The 23,471-nt window shown below is 33.5% G+C and overlaps 1 protein-coding gene across 4 annotated transcripts in view; it reads right to left on the bottom strand.

Moving 5' to 3' along the window:
• Window positions 1-23,471, bottom strand: part of PTPRK (protein tyrosine phosphatase receptor type K) — a 566,857-nt gene that overhangs the window by 103,059 nt on the left and 440,327 nt on the right. For all 4 annotated transcript variants that reach the window (XM_008007108.3, XM_008007107.3, XM_038000559.2 and 1 more), the window contains exons 9-12: window positions 18,166-18,275; window positions 16,883-17,084; window positions 13,256-13,361; window positions 1,024-1,297 (exon numbers count right to left, since the gene is read on the bottom strand). In XM_008007108.3, coding sequence (XP_008005299.3) covers window positions 1,024-1,297; window positions 13,256-13,361; window positions 16,883-17,084; window positions 18,166-18,275 — 692 coding nt within the window. The remainder of the gene's footprint in view (window positions 1-1,023; window positions 1,298-13,255; window positions 13,362-16,882; window positions 17,085-18,165; window positions 18,276-23,471) is intronic.

The following is a 23,471-nucleotide window of genomic DNA, read 5'->3' on the forward strand; positions in this document are numbered from 1 at the left end:
CCAATTAAGCTCTTCCAAGATATAATATACTGATGCAATTGTATATCATGTAGCACTCCCAGGTGCTCACCTTAGGGACTCAATTACAGAAACCCAGCAATTTCCTATACGGCTTCAAGTCCATTAAAATGTCACCATTCTATTGAATTTTGAATAGTGAATATTTCTATCCTCAACATTTGTTTTCCCTCTATCTCTGTCTGCCAATAAATAAATAAATAATAAATAAATACATAACAGTAAGTTTTAGGAAAGAAAATTTTCCAAAGAGAACAGCATGAGGCATGAAAGGCCAGGTTGTTTTCTCACATACAGAACTGCTGGTCGTTTCTAATGTCCTGTTGTGTTTTCCTTTTCAATATTCATTTGGGATCAGCGGCAGTGTTCAAAAACAACTGTGTCCAAAATGGGAAAAGGAGGGGCAACCAGGGAAACAGAGAGAAGCCTTCTGTAATGGCTCAGCAGCCAGTCATCGCCAGGCTGCCTTTTGTTTAGGTTCCGTCAGATATACCACAGGCGCCCTATTACTTTGTAATCAGAGGATTGTTACTTGTTATTTACTATTTGGCTTGAAAACCCTGAAAAGTTTATAAGGTTTTATTAGCCTGCTGTGGAACACACATTCTGTTTATCCTGCAGTAAATTTAATCTCTTCAAGTGTGCCACCACTGAGCAAGGAAGACAACACAATGCCGGATCGTTACTGGGGGTGGAGTCCCGGAAGCAGCACACCCACCTTTTCAAATCATTTTACTCTCAATTGCTATTGTGGGCTTTCCTGAGGAAGCCTCCAGTAGAAGCAGTTACTAGGAAACAGGAACCCTGTGAAATGGAACTGGCGTGCGGCCTCAGCCCTACAGGAGGCCCCAAACTGTGCACACTGTTGAGAACAAAACCCCCTACATGCAAATTTTCTTTTTCTTTCTTTCTTTTTTTTCTTGACAGATGCTACTGAGTATTTATAAAATTTGACTTCAGCTTTTCTTCAAAGCAGGGAAAAAACAAATCCTGGAGGAAGCTCACCTTCTCCACACTGCTCATTGCCTGGAAATAGATGTTGTATCCTTTGCGTGGAGCCAAAGGAGGGTTCCAAAAGCCTTGGTAGGTCCGATTGTCACCCACAGTGAATGGGGCAGGCTCAGGCAGGTTTCCTGGGGGGAGTTCTGCAGCAAAGTAATAGGGTGCACCCCCACTCATGGCATTTTGGTATGTGACAGGAACCTGGTAACATTCCATGGCTCCTGCTTCTCTCTTGGTTCGGTGTGGGTGCAGTTCTTCCACAACAATCTGATAAGCACTTTGGAGAAAAGAAAAAAAAAAACAATAACATATCAACACATATATACAGACATATTTAGAGATTTGAGATACTAAGTTTTTTTTTTTTTTTTTTAAGGAACAAGGGGTTTAAGGGGTTGACTATTAACATACAACATTTCAAAGTATTTAAAGTCAGTCTTAACCTGCTACACTCTTTTCAGCTATTTCGCAATAAAATAAAAAATTCACATAGATGCTGCTGTCCCTAACATCACCGTAGTTACAAAGAAACTGATAAAAATAAGAACAATCACCTTAGGACTTTCAACATTTTTAAATGTTGAGGAATGAGCCACCCTAATAAGGATTCTGACATTAACCAGAGACACATCATAGATTCAGTTCTTTGTCTGATATTTTTAAATGTTTAAAGTTAACATTTTCCCTTGAAATGAGAGTACAGAAAGTCCAGCTCCAAGGTCTAACAGAATGACTGCCTCAGGGCGGTGCTAGAAGCACCCATTTGTGGTTGTCACAGCCATAGAGACAGAATGTACTGACAGGCTTCTCCACCTCTTGACCTTGCCATGGCATCTACATTGGCTCAGAGCTATGTAGATCTAAAATACAAGTGACATGCGGCAATACGAGCACAGATGGACAGAAATCTGTCCTCACAACTGAAATAGACCGCCTCCTTCTTCTGGAGTTGTTAATAATAAAATGTTACAAATTGTAGAAACAGATGGCATTTGGCCTATTAAAGCTCTAACCTAAACCTTCTGATATCTTTAAGTCTTAAAACTTTTCTATAATTGCAATTACTTTACAGAGGAGAGAGAAAACAAAACAAAACAAAACAAAAAACACAACAACAACAACAACCAAAAGGCAAATTTAAAATAAAGATCCCCCTGATCTTTACCAATATGTTTTAACAACTCTGAAACTGGTATATTAATAATATTCTTTTTTAGTAGAAAATTCTTTAGGTTACAATTTTTTCAGGTAAAATATTACCATGAAAGTTGACATAATTATATTTTATATATTATAAATATATTTTAAAATGTTTTAAAATTCCTAAAATTCTGGAAAAATATATGTGGTAGCTCATGTAAGTTGAACATAAACTGTATGTAGGGCTGCACATTGATATTCAGTGGATCTCCAGGAGGAATAGAATATATTCTTCAAAAGATTTCCATGAAAAAGAAAGAGGTGGGTAGGTAGAGGAGTGGGAAGGAGAGGGGAATGGAGAAATATATATATATAGAGAGAGAGAGAGAGCGAGAGAGAGAGAGAGATACATTGAACATGTGTCTATGAAAATTAAAACAGTTTAGACTCTGGTATAAAATTCTAATTTAATATAAACTCTTATACCTGCAAATAAAAGATCTTCATAGATTAAACAAAAGGACATCAAAAGAAAGAGTTAAATCATAATTTAATTGATAAAGATTTTCTTTTCTTCCTAATTATTCAAGCTCCCATTTTCCATTAAAATATTGCTAATAAATCAGTAGGTTGTTATCCATCTCGTTTCCTATAAAAAGTGAACAGAACTTGTATTAGTGTCACAAATTCAGATTTGAGCAAGCAAGGCAGAAGTCTATGTTATTTCAAATTATATGTGCTGCATCATTCCCTATACCTCTGCCAAGTTGGGTTGCTAAGCTTCTAAGTATGCTACCGACAAGATGCATGGTCTCTGAGGCATCCATGGAGCAGGCGCTTGTCAATTTTAAGATATAGAAAATACATAAGCATAGCCCTGGAGAAAGAAGAGAATGATCATAGCTGACATATGCTACGTTTTATTTTAAATTTATAATTCATATTTGTATATTATAAATTTGCCTGTCCTGTGGATGTACCCACATATGCATATAAACTGCCTCATACATGCTCTCCAAACAAATGTAACCTTATATTCTTGCCCTAAAGAATAATAATGATAATTACCTATCCTTGTTAATCATTAATCTAATCCTTAAAAATAGATTCCTCATTAATTATCCCATACCTTTAGAAAAAAAAAAAACAAAACAGAAAATCTAATGAATGTTCAATCTTAACTAATTCTATTACATTGACAGAGATTCTACATAACAAATTAAGGATACTTCATGCAAGACAGCTTGTCTATTCAGATCTATGAGGAGCAAAGTAAACTGCCAGTGTTGGAGAAGAGTGAAGGAAGAAAAGGTGCAATAGGTTCCTTGGGAAAGAGCCTTAAGTATGGTGCCATAGAAAATAAAGATCAACGCCTTGGGTTGAACTTTCAGATTTGGCCCTATTCTCAATGAAATGAAAGATAAATTATTTCAATTTTATAAGTTCTAAAATACAAGTGACATGCTTGTTTCATAAAGAATAAATTAAGAAAACGATTTCCACATATATACAAATATAAATTACAGTGCAATGCACTTTAATCTTATGTATCTTTTCTCTACCAATATTATGCATTTATTCTTTGAATGGTCATTACGGAAATGAAGTATTATATTTTTGTTACTACTGAAACTGAAGCAGAGAAATTCAGCTCCATTAAAACTTAAACCAGGAGCCTCACTTTGTTCATTCTCTACTTTATACTATAGTGTTACCAACTGAATATTTGTGCCCCATTCCCCCAGAATTCATGTTAAAACCCTAGTTCTCAAAGTGATAGTATTTGGAGATGGGGCCTTTGGAAAATAATTAGATTTAGAAGAGGGGCCCTCATCAAAAACCAGATCCGAGAGCACCTGGATGTTGGACTTCCCAGCCTCCAGAACTGTGAGAAAGAGTTCTTGTTTAAGCCACCTAATACTTTGTAATAGCAGCCTCAGCAGATTAAGACATATATATACAAAAAGACTTCTGAGAATTGGCTTCCAAGCATACTTTCTAAAACATTCTTTGCATGATGAGTGACATTAGATGGAAAGCTAGTTGGAGATAACCTGATCATCCCACTCTACCTCTTCCACTCTACCACCACCTATACCAGGAGAAACGTCTTCATGATATAACATTCACCTCAGTTTCTAGATATTTTTTAACCTCAGATATGTTTAACTCCAAAAGCTGATACAATAGCCATTACATTTTCACATGTCATACTTACTCAAATGCCCATTATCCTATTTGAAACCACACTTGAACATATAGTTTCAAATAGGATAATAGGCATTTAAGTGTTTGTGAAATGAATACACCGCTTTTGCCTTTTCTGTTGATATTTTTGCTTAGGACATTTCCAATATATTTTTTTTCTTTCTTCATGAAAGTACATTTTTCACCTGAAAAATCCTGAACATTATTTGAAGAGTAAGAATTTTCTCAATTACCTTTCTTCCTGTGACATTGTATCCATTAATTCATTTTCATTCAACAATTATATATTTAATAGTTATCACACAGGCTCTGAGGACAGAGAGGTTAAAAAAAAAAAAAACCTGGTTTTCACGGACCTTATATTCACTTTTATTTATTGAAATTTCTAGTGTTCTACCATTTTTAGAATGCTTTCTGCCCCTCTCAAGTTTGATACAGTTTAAAACAAAAACAAAACTAAATTATATACTTTCTTTTAAACTCTGTCCACTTATGAACCTGTGACTGTCCATGGTAAGCTTTTAAAATGACTGAGACAGCTACCCAGAGGTAGAACTTCAGAGTCTTTTAAAGTCATCTCTCATACTCTCTTTTGCTATTATACCCAAACCAAACTGAAATTGTACTACTTTTCTATAACATCACCCAGAAATACCCCTTTCAGTTTAAAATCTTGATACACACCTGTCTGCTGTACTGCTATCTTTCCGTTCTGGACCTCCTCAGCATGCTACCTTTTCAGGATACTGAAAATATGAAAAGTACCTTTCCTTGTACCAGTATCCCTCAAAATCCTCTATTGGAATTTTACTCTCCTTAGTTGAGCTCAGTCTTTAGTAGGTGTCTTTCTAAATGCATCACTTTGTGTATCTATTTCTACCTTTTTTCATGCCCATTGAAGAGGCATTTTTATAACTCATACAGAGATCAATTGTAATCATGGTGAATCTTTAAGAAGTATTTACATTTAGTGAAAAACAGCTATAAAAATAACAAAAAGTCACAATAGTCCATGTTTAAAAGAAACTATCTTTACTTCATTGTTCAATCTGAGAGGTTGTTCTCTAATCACATTTCCAATTTTTAAATCTGTTTCTGTCCTTGTTATTTTCTTATTTATCAATACAAATTTATTAAAAGACAGAAATAAGAAATGAGAAATCGCATTAGAAGTGAGTTGACTAATTACATGAAATGGGCTTGTGCTTCTTCATTCTTTTGGTTGTCTAATTACCTAATGGTACTAAACTCTAGCTAGATCTAAATATTATGTGAGCTCAGTACTTTAGTAATTAAAAATATTCCAAAGTCATCATAATATTTTTAATCACTCTATGCATAGTTCATATATTCCCCATTCCTTTTAATAAACTTCAAAAATATTTCTGTTAAATTTAAATTATGTTAAATCAATATATGGGTTCAGGAATCTTCATTCATTACACAAAATATGACTTCTTTATTTCTTTAAAAATTAAAATGATGTATTTTACTACATTATATGGATGTTTCTCAACTTATGATGGGGTTATGTCCCAATAAACCCATTACGAGTTGAAAATATTGTAAATTGAAATGCATATAATACACCTAACCTACTGAACATCATAGCTTAGCCTAGCCTACCTTAAATGTGCTCAGAACATTTACATTACCTTACAGTTGGCAAAATCATCTAATACAAAACCTGTTTTATAATAAAGTGTTTGATATCTCATGTATTACATATCACTAGCCCAGTATAATATCAACATTCAAAATTTGAAGTACATTCAAATTTCAGTGGTTTTGCATCATCATTTTAAAGAAAAATCATAGATTGAACCATCCAAAGTTGAGCATCATTTGTAATCTAATTTGATTAAACATTGGTATGTAGTCATTTTTTTTTTTTTGGTTTTAGATAGGCCAAATAATGACTTCTCGTCATATAATTTCCCCTTAGTTGTAAGACTAAGAAAGAAAATGGATAAGGGGATTTTGCCGTTAACTCAAAAAGAGACTATGTGATACATACGGTAGACAGTATTCTTAATTTAATGCTTACAAAGTATGAGGCTGAACCCCAAATTACCTATAATGGCCTGCCATAGATTTTTTAAAAAACCCATTACTAAGTAAATACTCTGTGAACATGGTTATAGTTTTAGCTTGCACAACCTCTTGGTGATAGCAAAATAACAAGTTATACAGTGGTATATAAACAACCTCAAATTTAATCTAAAATGTCTTCTTAAGGCTTTAGGAGAAATTATCTAGCTCCAATATTTTACTGTTTCTCTTACAAACAATCTTCTCAATGTCCCAAAGCTATGGTTGCTTCTACTGCCAATATTTTAGTGCCCCAGGGGGTAAAGATTTAACTGTCATCCCTGATTGTCTTTCCAATCCCTGTTTTTTACCTTTACACACCTGAAACACGTAAGTCACTTCTCTCATGACTAATCTCCCTGTAAAAGGAACTAACAGTTACCAAATAAACACAGCGCAAAATCCCGGCATTAACTTTAATAATTCCTATCTTTAACCAAGTTCTATCTCCCTGTAATTTTTCTTAATAATGCCTTTTAATATACTATTTCTCTCTATCCTCATTTCTTCCATTCCTTCATAAGTCAAACTGTACTTTTTATACTGGGGTTGATAAATTACCACATTCCTTACCTTATATCTCCATTCTTGTTTTATCTCCTGATATTTATTTTCCATTTGAAGCTGGTGTGACCATTTTTACCCAAATATACTAAACATACAGTCAAGAATTTCTAACTTTCTTGTCTAGTTTTTCTACTTCTGCCATGAAGCCTTCTTGAACTATCTCATTCCTCAGTACTCTGTCTTCTAAAGACAATGGAGTAATTTTTGAAGCGAGGATGATTGAAGGGTGACATGGGGGTAGAAGTCATAATCACATGGATGCATGTTTAATCTTGTTCCTAACACAATGACAACAATTATAATGAAAAAGATCCATTGATCAGAACCATATATGGTATTTTCAAAAACTCTGGGGTGGAAAAAACAAAAGGCCTAGCATTGCCGTCTTATAATATTTATTGCTTATATGATACATCAGTATGTGAATGTGGCACATTACAAGTACCAACATGGTACATTACAAATATGTTTGATATTATACTGTTATAAATAGTTTTTTAGGTATATGTCTTTTCTTTAGCAGATTATAAGCTTACTACATAATGTAGCTGTTACATTTTTAGCTCCAGTTCATTCGATCACCAAATATTTACTGAGTATCTGTTACATGTCATGCATTATTTTAAGTACTGAGGTTAAAATAATGAAGATAGTAGTGAAAGTCTCTGTTCTCACGAAGTTTACATGCTAGTGGGGAGATACAAATAAAAAATTAAATTCAGAAAACCAACACATATCAAGAAGGGATAAGTGCTCTAAAGAAAGATACATCAGGCTAAAGGAAAGAGGAAACGATGGTAATGCAGAGTGCTACTTTATATGGGTTGGTCAAGAAATCCCTATGTGATAAAGTATCCATTGGGCAGAAATCTGAAGAAAGAAAATATTTATACTACGTGGGTACATGTATTATCTTTTCCTGCATAACATATTACTATAAAATTCTGTAGCTCAAAGCAATGAACATTTATTCTCTCACAGCTTCAGTGGGTCAGGAATTCAAGAGTTGCTAAGCTAGGATGGGTCTGGCCCAGGGCTTCTCATAAGGTCATAAGCAAGCTGTGGGTTGGGACTATGGAATTCTAGAGACAGGAAAGAAGATTTAACAAGAAGGGCATACCTACTCCTATTTTTGGTTAGAAAAATTCTAACGATTCTACCTACTATGATTCTAGAGAATAAACATAAAATTAAAATAACATCTATTTGATCTAATTGGACCATATGACCTTTATGCCCATAAAAGAGGGCAAAAAGATTATTTCAATCTCTGGTTAAATTTCAAGATGGTTTTATTTGGAATTCAGGTAAGCTCTAGGTTAGGATAGTGGTTAGGAAAATCAGAACTATTTGATATATTTAAATGTATGTAATGAAACAGACTATTCTGCAGGTGGATGAGGATGGCCCCAAATTTTAAAGCTATGTGACCCAAGGAAGACATACAACCCTAACATACATTTGTCTGTTAAGCTGTCAGTGAACTTAGAATATCGGACAATTTCTTTTCCTAATTTAACTGTGGAAAAAATGGTGGTGTTGACTTTATTTCATGACTATATTTTAATTATCAAACTAAATAGGTAGTGCTTAATGTTATGAAATGCAAATTAGATGTTCTCCATAAATCAAAGTAACCCTAGAATGAGTAGCTTCCTGCAGCTCAAAATTGGTAGCGTTTCTATTTGGAAAATGCTGAAATACAATACATATTCATTTATTAACTTTACAATGAACAGCCTCACCACAGAGAAACTGTGTTTTCACAGTATGCTGTTGTTATTTTCATTCTTTGAAAACACAGCTACATTGGGTCAATCTTTTAATAAATGGGACGTTCTATGCATTATAATTTGTAATTATATTTCCCCAGGTTAGAATTTTAATTCATTTTTGAAGAAACCTTTTAGAAAAAAAGAAAAAGAATTATGTATTCTAGGGAATTGATTCTAAATGTAGACAATATTCATTTTGAATACAGTGATGATTGTCAAGTGATGACAGTTGTAAGGATAGATCTCAAAAAGTTGGTAAGGAGATTCAAAGTTCTACTTAAGTTAGGCAACAATGTTCAGTTTTTAGAAGGATTATAAAATCAAAAATTAATTTTGTCAAAGAACCATACTTGCCAGCACTGCATTGCACACGTTCTACATTAGCATAGGGAGGCAGTAATGGGTAACAGAAGGACAACGTGGTTTGTGAAACTTAGTGCTGCATTTTGCAGAATGGGATTTTTCACTGTGGTCATTACTTCTTATGTAAACACCATGATCTCTTAGAGATTAAAACTTGGTGAAAATATTGGTGAGGCAGACAAAATTTACGAAATAACCCCTCTTTTCATAGAGAGATCATTACTTTTTTGATTTGGGTAGCAATACTAAAGTATTTGTTATCATTTAATAACCTCAAAAAACAAAACCTTGAATTCTGAGATGTCTTTTTGCTCTGCTATCACTTCAAATATAAAAGCTACCATCTTCTCTCACCTAAAGTCTCCACTTAAACTCTCTTCCCACGAAGCTTTTCACATTCTACTGATCTAAAACCTTATGTAGGAGGCACAGCCTTTCCTGCATTTCCATTGCTACTTTCTTGATACGGCCCATTAGCACTTCTCACAGGGACTACTCCAGCCTTCTGGATTATCCCCAGTCCATTCTCTATGTTTCTATCAGAGGGGGCTTTCTAAAAATGTAAAACTGTCCATGGTCATTTCTGCTTACGGTCCTTCTGTGCCTACCTTCAGTTTTGGGGCTGGCACTAAACAGCCTCTCCCTTTGCTCCCTGTTCACCTCTCCAGCTTCAGCTGCTGTCAGTTCTCCCACAGACCCTTCACTCTCAATGACCTAAGCTATTTGCAATTCGTAAATGCATCAAGTGACCCTTGGCCATGCTCATTTCTTCCTCTCCTCACAAATTCAGCTCTAGCACCACATTTTCTAGCTCCTATGATTGCACTTACCATACATCATTGTTACCAGTCATTAATTTAGGAGTCTACCACTCACATGGGTGCACATACTATTCGCTGTAAGATATCTATTTCAAGTATGCAGCTCAGCTCCTGGCACATATAGAATGCTATTAAATCAACAAATTTATAGAAACCATTGCCGATTTCAGCTTTCCTAATAAAACTAACTCTGTATACCAAGATTTCCTAGTTGCTATGTCAGAGGATCGTAGAACTGGAGTTTGTTTGCTATTAGGAAGACCAAGCAGAAGGAATACATATTTCCACTGGAGGTAGGATGAATAGATGGTGAAATGCAAAATGGCAGAGGCTAGTAATGCTATAATTAGGGAAGGACAGTATTTAGGTTCTATGACAGCCAGTAAGCTAACTCCTGGATGCTCTCAGAAGATTTAGTTGGGTAATATGTAGTTCTGGTTTATTTGGGAAGGCAACAGGGGTGGCAGGGGGAAGGGTCACAGAGTAGAATAGCATCGAGCATTAGCAGAGAAGCAATTTTGATAGACTGACATAAACAAAGAAAAAATTGACTGGAAAGTAAAATTGCTTCAAGTACATTTGAAGTGAGTGATGGGAATCCAATCAAAGATTTGAGATACCAGGCCATAAATTCAATGGTAGGAAAATTGATTATATCAAACTGAATCCTCATTTTCAAAAAATTAAGGCACTGGATTAGATAAGCCTCACGATAAGGTTACAGTTGCTGGTAGGGAGACGGAAAGTAGGAATGTGGTCAGAGGAAAGGAAGACAGCACTACCTGACTGAAGGATTCGGAGGGTAAAGGAGGCAGGGCTCATCTGAAGTCAGATTACTTGACTAGACCTGTCTGGTCCCATCACCTGTCACCCACCTGTGGGTGAACTGGGCGAGTCATTACAAAAACTAAAGATGGACTTGGTGGGATTAGCATATCAGTCAGAAAGCAGATTTTATTTTCCTGGTGGTAAAATTCACTTCAAAAAAATCTGTTATTTGTTTATATATGATTAAATGACTACTTCTTGTAATATTCCAGGATTTAAATTTATTTTTCTGAGCACTAATCTCCAACAATGTATAATTTGAAGTTCTCAGCCACTGGCTCAATTCCAGAAAATTTCAAAAATCTTGCCAACAAATACAAAGAGGAGTGTTTCTAATTGGTCATTAGAAATTATATAAAGGTAATAAAGTAAAAGACTTTAAATTTACAAACATGTATCAATAACATATTGAGTTCACAAAATTCTTGAACATGAGCTATGAGCAAAGGATTTACAAGGCTGCAGTCACATCTGATAGTCTATGACAAACCTGGGCAAAGATTCTGCGTTTTGCTGTGGTCATTTTATTTTTGATTTACAATACCTTGCACAGTGACTGGCATAATAAATGATCATCAATGTTTGTGAAAAAAATTGATTAAATGAATAAATAGTTAATGCAAGTTACACTATATCGTACAGTTATGCAAAAATAATAAAAAATATGCTGTGTTTGCAACTTATGCAAAACAAAGTTGAATTCACCCAAATATCTAACTTTTAAAAGATAAATGCAAATAGCTGGTAGCTGATTTAAGCACCAGTAACATAACTGAACACCTAAAAAGTAAATTTTGTCCCAGGTAAGAACATGTGAATGACCCTGATTACTTGTCAATAGAAAAAGATAAGTGCAGGCATTTTCTCTTTCTACTTTGGATCAGCAATCAGATTCACTCACAGATCACTGATTCATGAACAGCACTATATACTTACTTTGAATTTTCAAGTAGCCAGTGTTTCATAAGTGTTTATATTATAAGTACACCCTCAGCCATCTCTTTTTCTCTGGTATAGTGTTCTCATGATTTTTAGCCAGATAAGACTCAAGAGTTTCCTTTATGACTTGTATTATTTTATCAATACATTCATTATTTTAAATTAAGAAAAATATTTCTTCATTTCCAGTGACATAAGATTATTTTTAGTTATTTGAATGGCTAATATGTGCTCATGAAGTCAAATGTATACCTTTTACACAAAGAACAAAGATTAGTTTTATTTTCAAGTGAATGTGCAAATGACTTGATATAAACCAATTATGAAGTGCCTACATGGATTTCTGTGCCTTTATTTGTTTCTCATTAGAAGTTTGATAATGAAATGCCCACAAAATCACATGTTTCTAATGGAAACTTGTTTAAGTTTTGGATATTCATCTAATCACAAATGTGCAGAAATTAAAATGGTCGAAACAATTTGATTCAGTTCCTAAAAAGCACATGGCTCACAATTTTCTGAAAGATGGGGATGTTAGATAATATGAGTCTTTACTGTTGACAAGATAAAGAAAATGGCAAACTGAACATTCAGTTTACTATGGAATGCTTGATAAGGAACAATTCAGGAATTAAAAGGTCCCATAGGCTTCATGTGTTATAACTATTTTGCTTTTATTTCCTCAAAGCTTTTTATTTTTCAATCATTCATATGAAATTATTCATAACTGATTTACTGCATTGGACAGGAGTTATTTTCTCATCCTATTTCTGACAAATATCTTCAAAGCTCTTACAACACAGATACCAAGAGAGGAAGTGAAATGAAATGGGACTAGACGGGGGAAAAAGGGCAATGCTCTTAAGTCAAACTGCACAGAGAGGTGAATGGTTCAGTGCATGAATATCTAAAAAATGCCCTTAGAATTCTGCTCTTAACTACAGGTCTATCAGCAGGCTTTGTCCAAATGAAAAACTAGCAAACCAAAGCAAACCAAACTAAACTAAACAAAAATAAAACTTTCTGACAGAAATTCTCCAATGAATGTCTCTTAGAAATGAGCCACTTTATTAGCTGCTAAGCAACCTTGAGAAAACATTTCTCCCCCTGACTCCTTTTTCTTTAACTCTTACAGAAAACGAAAAATCCCTCCCCGCCCCGCCCAGTTTCTTATATTTCAGTTTCAGTTACCTGTGTTTCAATCACCTACAGTCAAACTCATCCAAAGATAGGTAAGTACAATAAGATATTTTGAGAGAGAGAGAGAACACAATCATCTCACTTTTATTATATAGTTGTTTTATTTTATTATTATTGGTTGTTGTGAATCTTTTATTGTGTCGAATTTATAAATTAAATTTTATCACAGGTTTGCACATATAGAAGAAAACATAGTACAGTCTGTATAGGGTTTGTTATTTTCTCTGGTTTTAGGCATACTTGGGCATCTTGCGAGTATATACCTGTGGATAAGGCAGAACTATTGCAGTTTTCTCCTCTTACCTGATAGGAGCACCTTTGGCTTGTGCTGGTCTCAACAATACAGTTATTGTGGTGGCAGTTTCATTGAGAGAGGCATCAACTCCTTCATAGTCAGGTAAAGTTGGAGCTGATGAGTGATGAATGAGACAAAAAAAGGTTCAATTAATTTACAGTAATATATTATAGGTCAGAATGAAGAGACGATCTTAAGTTAGGAAAAAAAAAAACAATTCACCTAATTATCTACAATGTATCTTGTTTTATAGGGTAACATAACAAATGAATTTCAACTCTGGGAACTTAAAACATCAAAAGGTAGAAAATCAAGATTTGTTGTGGAAATTTAAATAATAATCTGGCAATTTATGACACAGATTCCAAATATTTTGTGAAGATGCTCTCCTTGTAGTTTCCTGAGACCTTCAAGTGAGTAATGATGGGAGGGAGGGAAGGTAGTAACCGAGAAGACTCGGAAGCAGTGATTATGGAGTCACATAATGGAGATCAGGAGCTATGAACAGCAGGAGCTGAGGTCAAGGGCTGCCTGGTTAAACAGTGTCATTAATGATCTTATAGTGTAGAAAGACCCAGTATTCTTATCCTAATGTTTTTCACAACTCTGGTCACAAGAGAAACATATCAAGAAGGGTGGTGAATGAGAATGGAAATCTTAGTTTTTGTTCATCGGAGATATTAGGTGCCAGATTCTTGAAAAGAATAAATTTATAAATTTTTACAATATTTGATAATCTTAATTGGGGACTGGGATCTTGAGGGGGAGAGTTACTTCAAATAGCTTTGGATGGCTTCCATGTAGAAAGCTGTTTAAGGAGTATATACTCAATGAAATGTATGCATTATCTCTATCCATTCGTTGAACATTTACTGAATATATACTATGTGCCAAGTTTTATGAGAAATGCTATGAATATAAAGACAAAGCATGTCTCTGATATTTATAGAATTAAAAGTAGGAATTCACATTTTATGAAAAGAGTCTTAAAACCAAAAAATTATAGCAAAATGTTAGGGGCCAAAAGTGGAAGACCATTTGCCAAAACAGTGGTTCTCAAACTTGTAAGATCAGAAGCACCTAGAGGGCTTCCTAACACACAGATTATAGCCCCTCTCTCCTAGAGTTTCTGATTCAGTATTTCTTGGGAGGGACCTGGCAATGTTTATTTATAGACACTTCTCTGGTGATGTTGATGATGATGGTCTGGGGGTGGGGGGTCACACTTTTTACATTAGTATTGGCAGTGGGATGATGAAATCAGAATGCTTAGGGTGTCTAATGATGTTTAAGCCAAATATTAAAAAGAAGGGTAAAAACTCATCAGGAAGAGAAAGGATGAACTAAAATTCTGAGAGAGGAAACAGAATGTCTGAAGATAACAAAATATGAAAGGGCATGGTATGTTTAAATAGCTATAAGCTGTTGGCTGTGCTGGGAACTTTGGCTTCATGGGGAGAAGTGGAGGATGGGAGGAGTCATGCAAAGAAGGACCCTGAATGCCAACACCGAGTGGATCATTAGACTTCGTCCTGCTGATTATAAGATACAAGACTGTGAAAATATTTAAGAAGGAAATATCTGTGGATTAAAAATAGATATAGAAATACAGTGAAGATGGATACATCTGAAGGTAGGGATACCACTTAGAAAGATATTTCAATAATCTGTTTAAAATATTGTCCAGATGGAAGAAAAGGAGCAGTGACATTAGAAAGAGATTGATTATTATCTGACAGTTTTTTTTAGGAAGCAAAACCAACAAATATTAATTTAATACATGCACAATATGTAGTATGTATGTGTGTATATATGTGTATGTGAATGTATGTGTGTATATCAATAATTCCCCCAACCACTATGCCTCCAATAACTTGATTTCACTGTCATTTAAATTACTTTTTTTTAAAATACTGAGCAATGTAATTACTGGACTCAGGGAATAAATTTAACAATAAATTATCTGAAACGTTCAAGTAATGCTGAGAATCACACTAACCATAAATTTTATTAATCTTAATGTGATTAATAATTGTTCTCAACATAACGTGATTGCAACCAAGTTTTTAAAGTACGATCAAGTACTTATTGCACTTGGGTTAATACAAGTGAAACTGAAGTTGAATAATTAAATGAAAAAACTAGATGAATGTTCTGGTCCTTTTTATAAACTTTATGTTCAACACAAACACAGTTTCTGAGCCTTGAGAGACATACATACACACACACAAACACATTCATGGTTCTCAAAAATTTACATTTATTCTCAGTTTTATAAGTTTATGCAAATTTTGTAGCTGTCTCTCTTGAAAGATCTTACTCAATTATAGCACTACTGCTAATTCCAGAGGGTAGAAAACCTATCTCAGTACATCGTAACATCACCAAGTCCTATTTTCTGGTAAAGTGATTCAATACACACTTTAAATTCATGATTTGTAATTGTTCTCAGGAAAGAAAATTGCAATTTTAAAACATTATTATTTTATAATATAATGGATGATATTTTAAATGTTTTTTTATTGGAATATTAAGATAAACAAAATGTTCTTCCAAGGAATTATAACTTATAATGGAATAGCTAATTTTATGCATGATATACATTTTTAAAGTTTGTATTATATTCAACACATCTGCAAATAACATTTTAGATTCAAAATAATTTGGAAAGTACATGTCTTCTTTTTGATGCAAATGGTATAAATTAAAAAAATTAAAGATATATTTTATGGGTATTAATGATGTATCATTAATATTTGCCATGTAGAACTATAATAAAAATGAACATAAATGAGCAAAAAGAATTTACAAAATCAAAAATTTGTGCTTTTCTACATTGTGTGGCTGACCTTTAAATAATTTATTTTTCAAATTTAACTCTTCAGTTACATATACAATATGTATTTATTTTAGTAATCTTAAATAAGAAAAAACATTATATAAGCTTTAGTAGATTTAGGCCATATTACAAAGCTAATTCCTTGCAAGAATTTAATCAGGTTTAGCTGATGATCGGACTGAAGGAGAAATAAGCTCTGTAAACAATCTAGTCAAATACAAACTATGCAACTGTGAATACAATAGAATGTAAACTTTAATTTGTTTATCAACCTAAAATTCTCCTGTATGTTCCCATTCTGAAACTTACATATATTTATGTAAGATTTCTAAGTGTGAAAGAAAAGCCCATATTTGTTTAAAATTATCACAGTGTCAGGGAAAATGAAACAGAAACAAGGTATATAGTACTATAATGCTAGAGAAAGGATCTTCTACCATTTCTTTGATAACATTCATTTAGAGTAAAGGTCTGACACCATAATAATTATCAACTCCTCAAAAGTATCATAAGATCTATTAGGATTTATAATGAATTTTAAAAGATTTTTAATACAGATTTAGCATAATTTTTTTAAGACCACTGTCAATCAAAAGTGACTATTTCAGATGCGTTTTGGTTTGGACACATAATTCATATTCAAATAATTCTTTCCAGTGCTTTCAATTATGCATAACTATATTAAAGGTTTGACAATCAAGATGGACTACACTTGGTTTGTATGTGATTCTCCAGGATGCACCATTACAAACCAATGCCATAATCAATCCTATTTGTAATTTATTCATTTGCATACCTGAGATATTGGTGGTGACATTGATGGCTGTGGCTGGTCCAAAGCCTTTGACTGTGCTGGCTCTTATGAAAAACTGGTACGTGGTTCCAGGGTGGAGATGCATAAAGACATGATGTGTACTGTTCCATAAATTTGATACAGTCTGGGGAGGCCCAGCCACTGGAACTGCAGGATCAAACGATCTTATACTGCTATAGCTGATCTGTTTTAAGAAATACATGTATTACTGATCTGGTATCCATCATAAGAAATTGTAAATAAACTCTCTATAAATAAGGCAGTATGCAAGGGCATCCATGTGGAGTCAATGGTAATTTTTTCTTTTCTTTCTCATGTTGAGATTGTTATTTCTGTCATGCTCAAGTTCTATCTGTATATCAATCAATCGTCTACCTATCTACAGATACACCTGGAGTTATATCTGACCAAACCAATATACACCTATTTTCTTCCACCAAAAAAAAACCTCAATAAGTTATGCGTACATAAAAAATCTTATAGCTATATACTTGAATGCATATGAAACACCAGAAAGTGTTCAACAAATTCTTATTATTAATACATTCTATACTTTGTTCAAATTATATAACAAATTTCATGTAAATAGTACTCAAATATGCGAACACAGTTGCAAAATATAACATTGCACTAGTGATTCTCATTTCCATAATTCACTCTGTAGCCATTAGAAATTTAAGCATTTATGCTCTAATCAACGTTATGTAGGAACGGAACTACACATTCGTGTAATTTAAATGATTCTTTCATTTCTTCTTTTTTAGTTTCTCATATTTGAAAAGATAATGATTTATATTCACAGCTGAAATAAAGCTCTGGAAAAGTCAGCTTTAATATCTATTTTGCTTTTTGGAGATTATTCCTTACTCTGAAACAAGTGAAATTCAATGGCTTCTCCTAAATCACAATATGAGTTTCTTAATTTTATAAAAAGGAAAATGAGGGTTTTTTAATATGTGATTATTTATTACTATAACCATCATATCTGATAATGACTATCCTGCTTCCCTAAATCAACAAAACAGCAACAAAAAATATGCATTTTTTTAGAATTTGAAAATTCTAGATGCCTTACAAAATATTTATTTATTTTGATGCTTAATTTTGGAATCAAATAATTTGTAAATTAAAACAAAGGAGAAAAATGATTTTAATCCCCTAATCCGCATTTATGTCTTTTCCATATTTCTCTCTAACTTTTCGTTTCTTTCTCCCTTTTATTCCTTCAATTCACATTTCAGTTAACTTCCTTGTTCTCCCAATACCTCATATTGAGTGATGATTCCATTTGGATCCAAAGGTTCTTTCCAGTTCAAGAAGATCTTATTTTCAAAGGATGTTCCTTGAAGAGATTTTACCGGTACGGGGCCAGGCACTACAAAACACATGAATTTTTTGTTATGAAAATGCTTACATGAGAAACAGAAAAAGTAAATTAAATAAGCTAGATAAACAGGATTAAAAATAATTATAAAGAAAAATAAATTAAAATGTGTCCTTAGAAACAAAATAAACTATATGACTAGTTCTCTGATTTTACTTTGATATATGGGAATTTAAAGCAAATCTATAAGGTTCTGATGCAGAAAATGTAGAAATGCAAAGTTATTTTTATTCAAAAGAATATTCTATCACCTTAGAGAGCTGCATAAATTATGTAGTCTAATTTTCTCTGTTGTATACCTCTAATGACATGAAGATCTTATTTGTAATTTGTTTCAAGAACAGAGCTGTATTTCCCTGAAAGATTTTTTTGAAAATTATGTGAATGCCCCAAAGATTCTCCATAAACAAAGTTGATAAAATAAAAAAACTATGATAAAATTAGCACTCTTTGGTCTGGAAAGCCGAATCACATAGCAATGAATTGAAATGTCCATTAATAGCCAACCTTACTTTTATAGCTATACTTATTAAATGTTCTGCAATTTTAAAAAGGCAGTGTTGATTATTACCATATTTAAAGAGTTATTACAGATTGATAGGTTCAAACGTCACTGCTTTAGCCTTTTAAAGGAAATTCACTTTTTCAAAGCTAAGAATTAACTAGTTTATAATGTCAGACTTGTTTAGAACGCAACAATCTGCACAACTACTTTTGAAGTGTCCCCAGCTATGACCATATTTGCAGAACCTTCGCTTCAGTCCTTATTTGCAAATGTCATATACCTGGCCATACCCAACGGCAACACTGAATGATGCACCAGCATCTATTGACAAAATACCAGATAAAAAATTATTTGTTATCATGTTGTTTTCTTTTATATGTTTTATTTAAATACTTAGCTGCTATTTATTCACAAAAATACCCCATTTCTAGTTCTGATGTTTTAAAATATATACTATCTATCCCACTTGGCTCAAAAATGTGTTTCTTTTTGAAAATGTCAACTGAATGTTGGGCAAGCAAAGCATACTTTTTAATTAATATTTTCCCTTAATCTAACGTTTCAGTGAACTTCACACATGACATTATCTAGAAATGTGGTTTCAAAGTATATAGCAATTTTGTGAGGATTGAAATAAATTAAAAATCACTGGATCAAGGGAAATACATTGCATTGTGACTAGGAGCATCAAGAAATTCTGAATGATATATCATGAGAGCAGGATTTATTTCAATCTACAAGGAGACTATGAATGATATTATGACCTCTGAGACAGGCAACATAATGTGATACATTGAGGAAAGGAACCCACAGTAAACAGAAAAGATGCCAGCACTAAACTTCAGAGGATATGTTCAAGCCATTGTCAGCTGAAGACTCAGAAGTTAACAGAAGGTGGCATCCGTTCCCTCCCTGTTCCACAGTATCAGCAAGGCTGTGCTGCTGATCCAGGCAGAGGGTCAGTGAGAGCCCCTCTGCACATCTGTGGCTACTGCTAAGGATGCCATGGGTATTGGTTTGTCTTGCAGGAGTACCTGTTGTTTCCATTATATGCAAATGACATACACTTATGATTATATTGAAGGAAAAGATATTTCTTCATCCTTACATTTCTCTCACAGAAGGTGGCTAATGGAGGGAAAAAGGAGTAAAATATCCAATTAATGAGTAAATGTTGATTTGATGGCATTGTAATTATAATAACTGCCTATGTTTACCTAACACAATTTAGCCTACAAATACTATAAAATGGCATGGATTTATTTTACTGAACAATGTTCAATAATAGGGATGGTTTAAAATATTTGTATAATTCTGCATTGAAAAAGGGGTAGAATGGGAAAGTATCTTCCCAAGAAGTTTTGTATTTCTATGCTCTTACACTTTTTCTGTTTTGACAATAGAATTCACTACAAGTACCTATAGGTTGCATTTGTAAGAGAAAAGTTCATGGGAAAGTTGTGGACAAGAGAGTGTCATACTACTTGTTGTGTACTTGGATGAGCATAGTAGATGAGAGAAGGAACTACACTTAGATGAACTAAAAAACACACATAAACAGGTGAGGTGAGGTGTGAGCACAAACAAATTAGATTCAGTAACTTTCTACATTTGAAGGAAGACCATATGTACAATTATAGACAGAAAATGTCTGTCTGTAGCTATGATTTGTGTAAATACTATATGAAGTTACTAAAACCATTATCATGGCAGTCTACTGATTGCAAGGAATGTCACTTCACATTTCCACATCAACAACTTTTAATGGAAACAGAATGCTGACTTTTGTTTCCCTGCCTGAGAGATTTATGACAGCTGTTTCAGCTACTTTTTTTGGAAGTCTTTTATAATATAACTCTCAAAATGGAAAAGAGAGGGGGAAATAAAATATGGGTGGGGCAAGATTATATTAGATAAGCATTATAGCCTTTAACATGTAATAAATGTACGTTTAAAAATAGCTTTGTAGTCTCAAAAAAATGTCCCCAAACCAGGCTTTTCTGCTGAGCTAACTTCATAATATTGATTTTTATGAATGCTGGAATAAAAAATGAAAACAAAAACTCATGCATTAAAAAATGTATGCAATAAATTAAATATAAATTCTACCTTAGGGCTCTGGTGGGAAATGGTTCTAGTTTTGCTCTCATGATTTATGGATGTCCCTAGAATTCTTTTTATAAAATTATGTCCTCTTATTAGTTGGTTGATAATTTATTCTATTTCTATGTATATAGGGCAGCAATAATTTAGTAACACTGACTTAATCAGATCATCATAATCCATCGATCTTTGCAACAACAGACTATGATTTAGGTTTTCTTTCCCCGCTCAGGAACATTAAGACACGTCAAGTCAACTATTCTATGTAGAAAGTGAAGCTCACGCGCTGATCTGAAGACGGAGTTACTTGCAAATACTTCGTGGAAGAGTTTACATATCAATCATTAAATATTATATATAAAACAAAAAGAAAAAATTACGCTCATAGTAGAAGGGACTAGTTTGTGACAATACTATGAAATAACAATATGAAACTTAATATCATTAAAACTGGTAAAAAATTCTTCAAATCAGAGATTAAAATAAAACTAGGATTGAAAATGATATTAAAATTAGAATTCAAAATATTTTGAAAAATAGTTAATGCCATTGCATTTTTACAAAACTATTTTAGATAAAATAAATACTATAGTCATGAGTTTGATTAATGTAGGGCATAATTTAAAATTCCAAAGCAACTCATTCCTTGATTATTAGTCTAGTCATATACATACTGAAAAATGCATTTAAAAATTTAATGCAATATGAAAAAGATTATATAAGCCTGGCTGCATTCTTTTGTTTGTGGGAAAGAAGGGTAAACTAACAAACCATATCAAAAAATACCATCAAAATGAATTGTATTACTAGAGAGTGACTGGCTAAAGCAGCACAAAACTATGTAACTGAGTCTACCATTACCAATTAGGACATGATTTTTTTTTTTTAAGGGTAGGCAATAAAACATGTGAACATACTTTAATAACTGAAAACATGGACTACAAAGTGCATAGTGTGACAGAGACCTTGTAACATTTATCCCATTTTAAAAGAAAAGATAGAGATTTTTTGGAGCTTTTGAATCTGTACTTAGACTTCTCATTTTTATCATGTGCCTATGAAACAATTATCCCTAATCATTCTTTCTTGCATAAATACGCATTGAGTTGTGTGCGTGTGGCAGGAGTAACATACAAGGATGTTTGTGTGTTTATAAATTAGGAAAGGGGTGTTGTCTAAATGCTGTTGCTGCTTCAATTAGGTGCCAGTTCAAACATAGTGTCTAAAGTAATTATGTTTGGTTACCTCAAACATGACAAAAGTACATTCATCATAAGTAAGTCTTAGGTTTATTCTCAGAAATTTTAGGAACATGAGTAACTCCATGTATCATTTCCGAACTATATTGTTTCCTTCAAATTTTGAGCTAAATGTCGTTAAAGGGCTCTCACTTCTCTTATTGCAACAAAAACAGCAAGGCAAATGAAATGATGGTCATTTCCACTTTCAGAGTGGGAGAGTTTGAAATTATAAGTATTTGTAGAAACTATAGCATAATAACCTATTTTATGGAAAGCTAAAAAGACACACCTGATCTAAAATTCAGAACTTGAGGGACCTTGGGAATACGTGGTTATAAAATATATCCTGTTTTATGAAACCCAAATAAAAATGTAGTCCAGCCGGACACGTTGGCTCACACCTGTAATCACAGAACTTTGGGAGACCGAGGCGGGTGGATCTCTTGAGGTCAGGAGTTCAAGACCAGCCTGGCCAAGATGGTGAAACCCCATCCCTACTAAAAATACAAAAGTTAACTGGGCATGGTGGCGGGTGCCTGTAATCCCAGCTACTTGGGAGGCTGAAGCTGGAGAATTGCTTGAACCTGGGAGGTGGAGACTGCAGTGAGCCTAGTCAAGTCACTGCACTCTAGCCTGGGGGACAGAGTGAGACTGTCTCCCAAAAACAAAAACAAACAAACAAACAACAACAAATATATATATCCCTAATGTCAAGCTACTTAAGGAGAAGTTTAGAGTTTAGAAGGGGATGGAACCTCAGATCACTTAAAGCCCTTCATTTAAAGATGAGAACCAACACCTAATTTAGCTTTTCCTTAGTTTACCATATGGCACACTTTTATTTCTACGTGCCTTAATTCTTAAAAGGAAATTTTGAAAGGAAATATCTTACATCTAAAGAGTGACTTATTGTTATTATTAGATTATCATTTGCAGAATTTCTATATGTTTTTGCTAAATTAGGAAATATATTCTCATTCAAATTATAATATACTGTAGTGCTATAACAGGTATGTGAACATTGAAATACTAATATAAATATTTGTTCATATTTATTAAGAAGTAACACACAGAAATTAGACAAAGTACAGTTTAGTTACTTGGATGGCAACAAGATATATAAAGAACAGCTTGCTAATGTCTAATAAAGGCCATTATATTAGACTTACAGAAATGAACTGTTGCTTTCTTTTATATTTATACTCACATAAAACCATCTAAAATGAATAGAAAGGGTAAACAGTATAAACAGTGTTTTCTTTTTCTTTTTTCTTTTTTTCTTTGAGATGGAGTTTTGCTCTTGTTGCCCAGGCTGGAGTGTAATGGTGCAATCTCAGC

The sequence above is a fragment of the Chlorocebus sabaeus genome, chromosome 13 (assembly GCF_047675955.1).
Source record: "Chlorocebus sabaeus isolate Y175 chromosome 13, mChlSab1.0.hap1, whole genome shotgun sequence".
Taxonomy (NCBI): Eukaryota; Metazoa; Chordata; class Mammalia; order Primates; family Cercopithecidae; genus Chlorocebus; species Chlorocebus sabaeus.